Source organism: Phoenix dactylifera, chromosome 7 (genome assembly GCF_051530095.1).
Source record: "Phoenix dactylifera cultivar Ajwa chromosome 7, Ajwa_hap1_PhDact_Kaust_v1.1, whole genome shotgun sequence".
Taxonomy (NCBI): Eukaryota; Viridiplantae; Streptophyta; class Magnoliopsida; order Arecales; family Arecaceae; genus Phoenix; species Phoenix dactylifera.
Window position 1 is genome coordinate 26,891,315 of NC_143196.1, and position 13,768 is coordinate 26,905,082.

General features: G+C 36.9%; 2 protein-coding genes across 4 annotated transcripts; one reads left to right on the top strand and one right to left on the bottom strand.

Annotated features, from left to right (window-relative positions):
- Positions 1-223: 223 nt before the first annotated feature.
- On the top strand, positions 224-2,061 carry LOC120105968 (7-deoxyloganetin glucosyltransferase-like). Of its 2 annotated transcripts, XM_039118763.3 has the most exons (3): positions 224-556; positions 692-808; positions 888-2,061. In XM_039118763.3, exons 1-3 carry the CDS (start codon positions 316-318, stop codon positions 1,823-1,825), a joined length of 1,296 nt encoding a protein of 431 aa, XP_038974691.3. In that variant the 5' UTR covers positions 224-315; the 3' UTR covers positions 1,826-2,061. The 2 variants fall into 2 exon arrangements, with proteins under 2 accessions (XP_038974691.3, XP_038974690.3); XM_039118762.3 differs by having other exon boundaries at positions 224-808.
- Positions 2,062-6,171: 4,110 nt separating this feature from the next.
- On the bottom strand, positions 6,172-13,264 carry LOC103722403 (uncharacterized). Of its 2 annotated transcripts, none has more exons than XM_008812954.5 (6): positions 12,578-13,264; positions 12,019-12,142; positions 10,907-11,024; positions 10,295-10,331; positions 8,688-8,949; positions 6,172-6,575 (listed from the first exon to the last, which is right to left on the bottom strand). In XM_008812954.5, exons 1-6 carry the CDS (start codon positions 12,767-12,769, stop codon positions 6,514-6,516), a joined length of 795 nt encoding a protein of 264 aa, XP_008811176.4. In that variant the 5' UTR covers positions 12,770-13,264; the 3' UTR covers positions 6,172-6,513. The 2 variants fall into 2 exon arrangements, with proteins under 2 accessions (XP_008811176.4, XP_008811175.4); XM_008812953.5 differs by having other exon boundaries at positions 12,019-12,163; positions 12,578-13,217.
- Between the last annotated feature and the right edge of the window lie 504 nt (positions 13,265-13,768).

The window sequence follows — 13,768 nt, forward strand, 5'->3', positions numbered from 1 at the left end:
AGGATTCCAAAGAGCTGATTTCTCACTAGAAAACAAAAACAATGAGGTCAAACTTAATGCCAGACTCATGTGCTGGCCAACCAATTAGACTAGAACTGAAATATTTTACCTACGTCAGCTAAACTGTTTTCTTGTACCTTGTAAACTTAAAAAAATAAAAAAATAAAAAAAATCTGAGGTCACATTTTTATCTCGTTCTTCCCGAGAACAAGAGATAGGGTATTAAAGTAGACATATTCAATGGCGACCACCTTCCACTCATAAACTCTGTAACAGGAAGCACTTCCCGATTCAACCACCAAGCACCTTCCCCAAATGGAGAAGCCCCATGCTGTCATGATCCCTTTTCCCAGCCCAGGCCACATAAACCCCATGCTGCAGCTAGCCAAGGTTCTCCATTTCAAAGGCTTCCACATCACCTTCATCAACACCGAGTTCAGCTACCATTGTATGCTGAAGTCTGCAGCACCAGATGTTCTCAGGGGCCCCAGTGATTTCCGACTTGAAACCATCCCTGATGGTCTCTCCCCCTCTGATCGAGGGAGCCCCGAATATAGTACGAAATTCTACCTCTCAACAAAAATAAACAGTGTTGCTCCCCTTAGAGAACTCCTATCAGAGCTCAATAACTCCTCTCGCACGCCCCCCATCACCTGCATCATATTCAACTGGCTCATGACTTTTTCTCTAGATGTTGCCGAACAGCTGGGCATTCCTGCGTTGGTGTTCTGCACTATGAGCGCTTGCGGTTTCATGGGCGCCCTTCACTTGGGCGAGCTCGTTCAGAGAGGATATATACCACTCAAAGGTAACCCACCTCACCTTCAGCACTTCATTCTATACGTTACCAACGCCATGGCCTAATTGGCCCTCTTGTATTGGTGCAGATAAGAGCTGCATCACAAATGGATACCTTGATACAATTATAGATTGGATTCCTGGAATGAAAGGTATACGCCTTGGAGATATTTCTAGTTTTGTTAGAACAGTTGATCGTGATGACATGTTTCTCAACTTTGAGAAGGAAACGGCGAGTAATGCTCTCAGGGCCTGGGGATTAATCCTCAATACCTTTGATCACATGGAGTGCGATGTCTTGCGTGCCATGAAACATATGTTCCCTCAGATGTACGCATTAGGCCCTTTGCCTGCACTCCTCAATCGTTTGACAGAGAAGCAGAGGAATCCAATATGCTTGAGCCTTTGGAAGGAAGATTCTAGCTGTATGGAATGGCTGAATACCCAGAGAGATTCTTCAGTTATCTATGTGAATTTTGGAAGCCTCACAGTGATGACAACCCAGCAGCTGGTAGAGTTTGCTTGGGGCCTCGCAGAAAGCAAGCATCCTTTCTTGTGGATCATCAGGCCTGATCTTGTTGCGGGTGGGCTGGCTGCATTGCCTGAGGAATTCATGACGGAAATTAAGGGGCGGAGTCTCCTCGCCAGTTGGTGCTCGCAAGAAGAAGTGCTCTCTCACTCTTCTATTGGAGGCTTTCTGACGCATAGCGGCTGGAATTCAACACTGGAGAGTGTTTGCAGCGGTGTGCCGATGATCTGCTGGCCAAGCTTCGCAGAACAATATACTAATTGTAGATATGCCTGTAAGGAATGGGGAATAGGCATGGAGATCGACCAAGAGGTGAAGAGAGAGCAAGTTAAGGGCCTGATAAAGGAATTGATGGAAGGAGATAGAGGGCAGGAAGTGAGGAAAAGTGTCATGAAGTGGAAAGAGATGGCAAAGCAAGCAACTTCACAAGGTGGATCTTCTTATGCAAACATGGAGAGATTAATTATAGACTTGAATCCTGAGAAGATTGCAGCTTAGAATTTGATGATTTGACTTTGTCACTCAAAACATAGGAGCAAAATATGTTAAAAGGTTCATGATCGCGAAGATAAGAAAACAGCAAGCATGTTCTATGTGGAAGTGAATATCATGCTTCAGTAGAATACTTACTGATCTTTATGCGTGTATCAATACTATGCAGGCATTACTTGTAAGGACTACGAATCTTGGTGGTGCATGTTTTTGGAGAAAAATCTAAAAAATGCTTATATACATGTGCAGTATTTTGCTGTGCAATAGTGAGAGTATGATTACTTAGAAAATCAACAGGCAGAAACAGAAAACTAGAAGAGAAATAAAACCAAGAAAGGAGAGCCATTTTGCAGTCTGTGCCTTTCTTCCAATCACCTGTCAACAGAATACCAACCTTTTCTTTCTTTGTTTTTTTTCTTTAATTTTCCTTTTAACTTTAGTTGTAAGATCTATGAAAGGGAATAAAAATTAAATCACTTCACAAAATTTTGGACTTCCAAACCTCTTGTTTTTAAGTAAAGACAACCAAAGACTTTGATTTATTGCATTTTACCAATAACTGCAGGGATTGGAGCAATAGGATAGTCAAACTCGCTCTGTAGAGACCCATTTCGTGAGCAGATCGCAAATGAAGCACAAGTTAGCACTTAAAGATTTTTTCGGGATGAAAAGAGTAGATTTCATGATTGAAAGGGAATGACACGGTGTGTCAGAAGGAAAGGATAAAACCACCATCTTCCCTCAAGACTACGACTATTGAATCCTTAGATAATATTATGGAATCCTGATGAAAGACTAGACACAGGACTTGCTCTATGACATTGGTAGACTTTCACTAGGAAATCTTAAGCCTTTGGAAGTCTCATATTCATTCAAATGTCTTAGCTAACAGAGTTGATCCTAGGCACAAGTCTTAATAATCCAGACACGACAAGTTTCCTTCTACAATTTGAACTCAAACCAAACAACCAAATATATTATTTCACTTAGCTCAATAATAGAAAACTCAATATATTACTAAATAACCCAAAAAAAAAAACTATCCACTTAGCTTGACGTCAAAGAAACTCAATACAGCATGGATCTAACCAAACTCATGCAAATCCTGTATCAGTTGGAAGATCCCTGGTCTTCCCTGGATCATATTTCCGTCTTAAAGGAGAAAAAAGAAGAAGAATAATGATGGAAGAACGAACAGCGATCACAGGCAATCCTAAAGAAACATGGTACGGGTAGTTTAGGAGTGAAGTGCCCTGCACCGTGCCTGCATTGCCGGGTTTCACTAGCACTAAAATAACTAGTCCTCCAGCTGACATTTTGATAATGTACCTGAAGTTGATCTCTATTATTCATTTTGAAAATATTAGAATGAATAGTAGTAGCTTGTTTTGCCTGATTTCCATAACCTGTTCGCTCCCTACTTTGCTGGTTCATACCTTGTGATAAAAAAAGATGGCTCTGGATGAAATAAGGCATGTAGATTAATGTTGGTTAAATATGATGCATAATGTCTGCTTAGTCCTAAATAGGGTGATAGCTCAGATCTTATTTGTATATCTCAAATATTGGTATTCAATATAATGTTCCTTCCCCTTGTTTACATAAACCATTTCTCTGTTGTTACACCTCCTTTGTTCCATTTATCTGTAGACTGCACAATAAAGCCTATTTCAATATGGCTCCATGGTTGCAACCCTCCTATGGGAGGAGGTTCTAGGTTTGAATCTTAATGGTGTTGTTTCCCGAGGGCTGGACCCAGAATTCCATTTGATGGCGCCTACTGTCATTCAAAAACAGAAGTGTAAAGAAAAGAAGAGAGAAGAAGAGAAGGGCTTGCCCATTTCTTTCCCCAAGAACAGTGAAAACCAAGTCTATGAAGGACTTCTTTAAAGATAGAAGAAGAGTCGTTAGCAATGGAATTGTCATGATAGAACCTTGTGGCATGTTTGCCACCCTTATTTGCTTTCAAATGTTTTCAAACCTTTGGTAGTACCAACTCGCTTATGAAAACAAAGCTGAATGTTCTTCCTAAGACTCATCCTTGTATGATAAAAGATTTCAATATTTTCGGATTAAGAAAGTAAAGGAAAAGATGAGAAGTTTCAAGCTAGAACTTTTCTGGGTTAATGAGGCAATGTTTAAAAATATTAAAATTATGGAGCATACTTTAACGCAGTCCAGAATAGCAGGGGAAAAAAAACCCTAAATTAGAGGATTGTCCATGTCAAAGTAAGTTTGTAGGAGTGCTCTCGTAAAAGACAGCTCATGATCAAGATTATTGGGCTTTGCAAGAAAACAAAAAGTAGAATAATTCCTTGTGCTTTAATTGCAGCATCTTTTTTTTTTTGAGAAATTAATTGCAACAACTTCACTCACCTAAAAGCATCTAATTGCTCTATAACTGCAACCTTAAGTTATCAGATAGCCCAAATCATCTGAGTCATCTCATGGCATTGGAACAGGAGGATCTGATAAGGATATTGAATGGATGATGCATAAATGCCATCCAATCCTCTGATACTCCTTGCATCACTCTGCACATTTAGGGATAGTCCATTCTCTAATTCTAGTTCAAATTATGTGGCACTGAGCTTGATTTTGTCATCCAGTTAATCAAGAGTTGATCAATACCAATCAAATGATTCTAGACAATCTTATTTATAGTTTGGAATCTAACATCATGACATTTCTAACAATCTTATATGGCCATTTGATGACTGAAATTTAAGTCCTAGGATTCTCACTATGACCCTCAAATCCTTATCCTAGTTGGACATGACCTATATCCAATCTGGATTTGCAAGTCTATAAATCGGGCATGCATCAAAAGATCGACCCGTCAAATTTTCATTATACAAGTCAAGTCCTACCAAAAATTTACTCAAACCTATATTCATCCCAAATGTATATCCATCAGAGTATGGATTTGACTTTCATGGATACTACCTGATGCGAACCAAACTCATAGCAAATAGTTTATATAGTATAAATTTTACATTTATATTTCTAGTGTTTCTCATAAAACTTTTCTGTTGATAGAAAATGATGATGTTGTCGAGTCATAGCGGCAATTACAATGTCTTCCAATAATTGATTCAAGATGAAAGGGGGTCCATCCTTCAACAAAATAGAGACATTGTTAACTAAATAAAAAGATGTTCGACCTTATTTCCTCCTCATAGGAAATGCCATACTTTCCAAATCTTCTTCTAATCATTTATGTCTGTTATTGTTGCCCAACAGAGAAAGATTAAACTCCATTTTTAGGAATTTTACGATCCTAATTTTAGCATCTAATTGCTTGATTGATGTCCGATAATAATTGTCAAACCAGCACACGCCTTCTTCTCAAATAGGGCACCATTGATGTTCACTTTATAGGGATCATCTGGTGTGGGTTTCCAACGAATAACTGAAATGTTAAGAATGATCATCTGCAGGCACCTAAATAAATGTTCATTGCATGGTGAGTCCTAATTACATGTTTTATAGGAATAGAAAACTTTTTAGTCGTGTATATTTGACTTGCAAAACTATTTGCACTTGCAATGACAAAAGAAATATATTATATAGTTAGCAATGAGGATATATCTTTCTTTTTTCTTTGTTTTTACTGTTTGAATGAAAAGAAGGCAGAGATTGCCACCCGGCTTTTATTGAGATTAGAAAAAAATTATAGAAGAGAGGAGAAAAGGTTTGAGGATCTCATGCAAACCAAAATAACTTTTAATCATCTCTATGGGGCAAGATGAATTTGGGCAAATCAACATCAGACCTTTGATTTAACTGTCATTTCCGTTTGAGTTGTTCATCAATGTTAGGAAATCTAGTCCAAATGATTCCTGTTTATAATATTTGCCACAGAAAAAATAGATTTACTAATGTAACAACCCAGAACCTCACCCAAAATGACTAGCCAGAAGATAATATTTGGATCCTTGAATCTGTATAAGAACCCAAGATCTACCCAGCGAATAACCGATGTAGAACTAAACACACGCTCGCATGGGCCCTCACAACTAATGAATAAATTTCCATCTAGTTTCTTTATCATAGGATTATTTACCAATTTATCCACCGAACAGGCAACAATTTTTAATAGAGTGAAGTATAATGTGTACCAAATGCTAGGAGTTAATTTTAACAATAAATTTAAAATTTAGCAGTTAATCATTGTACATGTGCTCATATCTTCTAATCAAAGTGAATATACAATAATTATCAATTGGTGAGCTTGAAAGGAGTGTTATCTTGCATCATCTAGCTTGTTTCACTTTACCATCTACTGAAAAGGATATTCTGTTCCGTCTCCTTTTGTCTGATGATAACACAAATCCAATCATTGCACCATGTTTTCTTACAAATTGTGATTCTGATAAACTTCAAAATTTTTGAAAAATCATAAATGTCCAATATATCCGATAGATTAAGTACATGTCATGAAAAAACAAAAAGAATTTTTTTAAAAAGGAAAAAGATAGTATTGAGCCAATTAGTGCCCATCCCAAGTCTTGTAATAGTTCATTGTTGATTTAGTTGCCCTCCACAAGAATCTTTTTCCATCACATGAAAAGAATAAATTTCAACCTTTAGGACTAATTGCACTTGTCAAGATTCTATCCTTCCATTACTTTCCATAATATCCGGATCTGATAACGAGCAAGATGGCACTAGAAAGACGCAAAATTTCTCCTTCAAGCATTGGCACCCTCGGTAGTTGCGATAGTCGTTGTTGGTTGTTGAGAAGCTTGTGAATCTGAAGTATTCACCATATGAAATATTTAAAATATAACAAATGTTTGCCATTATAAATTCAATCAAGAACAATATTTGTTTATCTACTTAAGATAAAGATTAAAAGACAATGTCTATCTTATGAAATGTTGTACAACATAAATAAATTAACAAAAATAAAATCAAAATGCGCTAATATTATAGAACATCATCAAGTTATTGCAGATTATAACAGATTATAGAATATAATGATTGGAAAAAATATGAAGCAGCAGATTTATTATGATTGCAATGGCATCAGCAGCTATTCATTAGAGTTATTATTACTAGCTGAGCACATCCTTATATTTAGATCATCATATGCAAAGAAATATAAAATATAAAATCCATATCCTATTAAATGACCTTGGTGCAATGATAAGGTTGCCCAATCTAACTTGGGTGTGACAAGTTCAAAATACACAGATAATCTCTTAGCATATAGGGTTAAGGTTGTATATATATATATATATATATATATATATATATATATATATATATATATATATATATATAACCTCCCTAAATCCTGCAGTAAGGGGAGCCTCATGCACTAGGACACCCATTTAGATATTAGAGAAATGATAACTAATAAAAAGGTTGTAGAACTAGAATGTGCATATGTGTCTATATATATATATTATAGTTTAATTAGTTTTGTTAGATCTGGTTAGTGTTAAAATTGACAAGAATTTCAAATTTTAGAGATTTTAGACTATCATTGCTTAAAATTGACAATCATAATCTTATAAAATAATTAATCATAAAGAAAAAGAAATGCAACAAAGAACTATAACTAACATAGTAAATTTTAAACATACATAAAACATGACTTAACTAGCTATCCAATTTGCAAGAACATAATCTAATTAGTAAGTTTGTGAAATAAGTATAAAGTTTTAAATCTAAATGATATTGAATATGTATAATAATATAGAAAATCTAAATCCATAGGGTAATTAAATGGCAAGCATCAACTCTCATGAAACCTCTAGGGTTCTAGTATTTTCATATTATTAGAAAATATCATCTATTGGAGAACTTAAAGCTACTTCTTATATACAACTAATTGTTTTCTTACCAAAATATGCACATATACATGGAGGCACATATATTAGCATCTTTACTTTCAAACACTTATAAATATCAAAAAATATAGTATTTTATATAATCTAAAGATAAAAGATAAATGGTCAAAAGATAGGCAAGCTACACTAATAATAACATATAACAAACTCAGACATGTTTATTGGCATCTAACCTTTCTTTCATATGGAATATGGCATTCATTTGCCAATTAATTTCAACTAATGGATGTCAATCTTTGGACTTTAAATCTATATAATTAGAAATAGGCAAAAGCTATATAGCTTGAATTAACGAAAACCACCATATAAGTTCGTTAAACATTTGATTTAACATTAGATGGTAAGAATATCTGGATATAAGAACTTACCTCTTATGCATAAATAGATTCCTAAATTCAAGTGCTATAATCAGTTCAAATTTATTTAGCATATATCTCCCCCTGACTCTTATATAAGGTCCATTTGTTTTATTTTAGCCTTTCCATTCTTTCTAAAGTACAATTGTAAAAGTCTTAAATTTCAAGCTAATAAATATGCATTTCATCAGAAACTTAAAATTACAAAATATAGTTCAAAAGATAAAAAATTTAATACAAGATATGATTTGTTCATTAAGATCCTAAATTATATATTATGCTATCTCACCTCAAAGGTGTCAAAAAAACAAGCTTTATGAACCTATGCTTAATTTAAAATATGCTAAATGTTATAAAGGAGATTATCTTGAAAATGCTTTTAGGTCTATCCTACATAATTCAATTGATGCCTTCTAATCTAGACTTTTTATAATTTCATAAATAGGCTAATTTGTGACACATTTTTCACCCTCTAGCCAAAAATTCAAGCCCAAGCATGCCTTCTAAGAATTTAAGCCAATCTAACTCCTTGACATCTATACCTCCTTTCTATGCCCACTGGTAGAAAATTTATAAGCACCAATGAAACCTTGAGTGAAAATATTGAAATGTACAAACATAAATACAGAAAGTAAAAGGTTTAGAAGTTACCTATTGTGTTTGGTGGTTGCCTTACATGTGGAGGGGGCTGTAGCTGAAAGGTAGAAGGCTGTGAGGATGAGGGAGAGATAGATCCCTCCATGTGGACCGTAGGATATTGCATGTATGGTGGGCATGGATTTTGCAGTGTTGCCCTTGAAGTTGGCACAGTGTACCCCATGTGAGGATAATGATATGGTGGGCTAATAGTCGATGATGAAGAACCATACATCTGATGGTAGTAATGTGGCATCATTTGAGAATTGTATATAGCCTGCTCACACATTTTACAAAAAAACCAATCCATCCAACATAAGGTAATCAAAATTATATAAAACAATACATAAATAATAAGGGACAGCTAACTTTGATCCAAATATTGACTTTCCTTGTTCATTGATGAAGATTATATTTCTAGGTAATTAACATTTAATATCTATGTCTTGTTATAGACTAGCCATTGTAATCAAAGAATTGCTTACTTGCATATTAATAATAGAATGATTCTTTTATCCATGTTGGAAATACAAAGACAAAGATGTTCAAGAAAGAAAGAAGGAAAAAAAAAAAGAATGATTAGGTAACTGCAATATGATTGAAAATTTTCAGTTACGGAAAAAAAAATCTCTTAACAATTAACATAACTTCATGAAAATATAGAGAATAAAAAAAAAAATGCTGAACTAATAAACAACTCTTTTAAATAGACAAAATTATTTTCCACATTAAGTATACCATATGGCTGTGCAAGTAGCCGAATCAAGGTCACTCAAAAAAAAAAAAATTTCTAGTAGTCCTCATTAGCTCCTCTATTTTCTTTGGGAGAGATTTTTTTGTCTGAATATTCTTCTAAAAAGTCAGATTTGCGTAAATACTCTATTAAAATTTATATTTATTTCCTTTATCTTCATAAAATACTATTTTTGTACAAATATCCCTAATATAGCGATTCTTCTAATATTATTAATTAAAAACTATATCTATTTTAATTAAAAATAAAATAGAATTTTGAAATTATTTTTTTATTCTCTAAATTTGAAACCATTAATATTTTAACAATGTTAGATGGCATGGATATATATATGCAAGGATAAAAATAAAAATAGAATAGCAAAATATGTACTTTATGAATATATATATATATATATATATATATATATAAATAATATTTATATAAAATTTAATATTTAGAAGATTATTTTATTTTATTTATTTTGGCGCATTGGGGGGGGGGGGGAGGTTAGGACTTTGGAGGTCAGAAGATGCCGACGAGTCATGGGCTATATGGCAGGGGGCAGGGTAGACCTATCCGAATACCTCTGACCTTACAACCCCCAGAAAGCCTAAGTATTTAATATGACCGAGAAACTCGACCAACGTAATAAGTTGGCAATTTCATGTGAGACTGTGCTATGGACTGCGGATGCATTTAGTGAAGAACCCCATTCCCAAGGAGGGGGGCCCTTCTCTAGTCAGAATCTTGGAGGGCCTGGTCCTCGTTTAGAGCAGTTATGAATGTGATTTGTTCATTAATTCAGCAGTCCTAATGGGAATATGAGAGTCAAATTTGGACCAAAGGACAACACTTTTTTCAATTAAAATAAGAAAAAGGCACCAACTTGTTGGTATCCGTAATCAGTTGGGTAGGTCAGATACCTGCAAAGGAAGCAGAAACAATGCATAAGAACAGATGCAAGCACTGAAGCCAGCTTTTTAGTCCTTCATGGCCCAAAATGGATGGATCCATTCCATTCCAATCAATTGGCCTCAAAATTAGATGAGAAACAAGAAACCTGTGTGTGTGTGTGTAATTATGAAGCTCCATTCATCCACAATGGGACTCCATGGATGCACCATATAAGATCACATTAGATTATTTGATCCGGCCCAGACTGGATTGATCAGCCTAAAAGAAACTGACCTAAATGAACAGCCAGGATTCCCCGGATTCAGTTGAGCTAATGTGGGCCCTCTGGATGCATGACAGGCATCGAATGCATCTGAGGCAAGCAGCCAAATTGGAATCTAGGCTTTGGAGCAGGAGCCATTCATTTTGGGTTCTCCATGTCCATGATGGAGCTGTGCAAGGGGGAAGGGGGACCATTGGATTGAATGCTGTGGCATAGCTCCCACCAATTCATTTAATGGGCTTTCCCTGTTTCCCATACACAAATATGGATGGGACCCATTCATTGAAGTAGAGATCAGTTGCAGCAGACAGGAGTACTCACCCAAAATGAGCAGGATAGAGGGCTGGTGGTGGAGGGGGCATTTGGGCTGGCACTCTGCTATATGATGGGCCCACAACCTGAGGTGGGCCCTGAGAAAGGCTCCCAACTTGAGTCCTCCCTGCACACATAACAAATTTTCAGGAATTCAAAAACCAACTTAGAGAAAACCTAATAAATAATAAATATATAAAGTTTCGCATCCAGCTGAAAAAAAAAAAAGAAAAAATGATTAGTGCTAGACGCTATCATCGTCTAACTATTGGAGTTGAGCTGGACTTCGGCTCAATCAAGCTCGGCTCAAGCCTGGCTCATTAGGTTGTCGTCTTCTTGTTTGGCGGCTCCTTCTGGTTTCCTAGGCTCCAAGTTTTGACTTAGCTCAGCTCATACAAAATTGGCTTACTTGAGCACGAAGCATGCAAACCAATGACAACTAATACCGGCCTAGTAGAAATAAAAACAAATCTTTAAATATTAAGCAAATAGTCATTATCAAGTAAAAGGTAAACTACCATATACATAGTTAAAACCATAATCTTATAACCATATCTAAATTAACAATTATAATAGTATAATGGAGAACTAAAATGACACACTTCTTTCGTTGTAATCCACTTTCTTTGACCTACAAAGGCAACTTCCAATATTTTGTTAAATAGTTAATCTTATCCATTAAGATAATCATCATGAGCTGGCTAAAGAAACAGATCAGCACTAAAAATTGGTGACATTATCAATGCCTAAAACTACATTATAATGATATAGTTAACATCCACACCTAGTCGACCACCACCCCAGCTTGGCTCAACCTCATGTGGCCAAATGAGTCCAACTCGACAAGCCAATGCCTTGCTAGCTCACCCCACTGTCCCACCTAGTGGGTCTTGATCCTGCGGGCTGGCAGCCCTACTTTTAGGTAGGTGTTGGACCCCACCAGTGTCTCATCCCCCATGACCAATGGCCTCTCTTTGAGATGAGAAGAAGCAGTAGGCTAGAATGACACGCTTATCATATATCACATATATTTATATATATATATCATGATATCAATGTCCTACTGTAATAAAATAAATTTGTGATCAATATATGTGCACATATTTTTTAGGGCAGAGTACCTCGAGGAGGGGAAGGGCGAGGACGGCCCAGGGAAGCGATGTTGCAGTTGGCTCGCCGGCCGTCGATGACCGGGTTGGGGTCCGCCACAGAAAGCCTGGCCGAATCCGGGTCACGGAACGTCACCTGCCCATTGCCATACGTGGCCTTCGCAATGTTAGCAGAAAACCACTACTGCAAACAGATCGACCAAAAACAATAAACTGACCAAAATGACAGTCCATTTATTCCACCCTTCCCATTCTTGTCTCCTCCATTTAGAGCCATCAAACCAAGTTTCAGTCCTAAGAATAGATGTTTTTCTCATTTACTCTAAGTACTTATCGATCCATAGATGTTTCCTTCATGAATAAAGGAAAAAAAATCCATAAGATGGATTAAGAAGGAGATTCTTAATATTGGAGATTCCAAGAGGAGATGGAGGTAACTCTATAGTTTTTGTTCTCTTCCATCATGAGAAAAAAAGAAAATATATGAAGAAGTGATGCATAGCAGTACTGTTGATAGATCCTGATGAAATTGGTGAGGAGGGAGAGGGAGAGAGAGAGAGAGAGAGCTCACGAAGCCATAGCCTTTGGATCTCCCGGTGTTCTTGTCGGTTATGATGACGGCCTCGAGGATCTCGCCAAACTGCTGGAAGTATCGGCGCAGCTCTTCGGTTGGGGTCTCCCATGCCAAGCCTCCCACAAAGACCTTGGTTAAAGTCGTGTCCCCAAACCTCGATCTATAACTAGATGGACTAGAAGAAGCCATGGACACCGACAGTAATATATATCTATAGCAAGCTAACAACCCTCTCTCTTTCTCTCTCTAAATATATATCTCTCTGTAAAGGGACACAAGGAGAGGTAGATAGCTAGTTGGTGAGCCGAGTGACCTTTCTTCTCTTCTTGGGGTTCTTCTTCTCTTCCTCTTCTTTGGTGGCCTCTCCACCTTCCATGACCTGGCTTCAAGGCTTGTGGGAGAGAACAAGAGATCGAGGAGGAGAGGAGAGAGAGAAATAGAGAGGCAGTTGAGGAATCTAGCAAGGCTGGGATGGAGATCCGGCAGGTGCAAGGGGTCTCCTCGCTGGATGAGGGGTTTGGATATCGAATGACAGCTGCATGACCCCTCTTGGGCTCTCTCACCCGTCACCACCACGCCCCCGCCGGGTCTTTTCCGTCCTCCCCGTCTCCCTTTCCCCACCAATTGATCGACAACAAACACATCAAAGCTTGATATACACAAAGAAACAAAATATTCTAACCTATTTCCTTTGGGAGCCAAGGGGGAGGGGGAATAAAAGATGTGGGGCTTCTTCTTTTTTGCTAATGACCCATCTGTCCAACAAGTGAACCAGATTGATGGAATTAGGACATGAGTCATTCATTGCAAGTAGGGCCTTGTGAGCCAGCAGAATGGGGACCATTTGAGTGTCAACCAATATACTATTGGCTTGGTTGAGCTCAATAGTCATTGTCATGCCCCCTAAAAACCTTGTAAGCATGTTTTCCTTTCCCAACAGGCAACTGATGATGGTTAGTTTTAGGGTGGGGGACCCTAGGAGTATCTTGGTGGTGGTCTTAACAAAGGATTGCAAATTTGAACCTCACTTGGTGCTGAAAAGAAGAAGAATCAGAGACAGAGTAAGGAAAAGGTAAGAGAAAGAAGTAAAATTGATCATATCATTTTTCTTGCAATCGTAGGGTACATTGTCCCTGCTTATATAGGGTGTGAAGGAGGATAAAATGGGAAAAAAGTTGTTAGAGAATC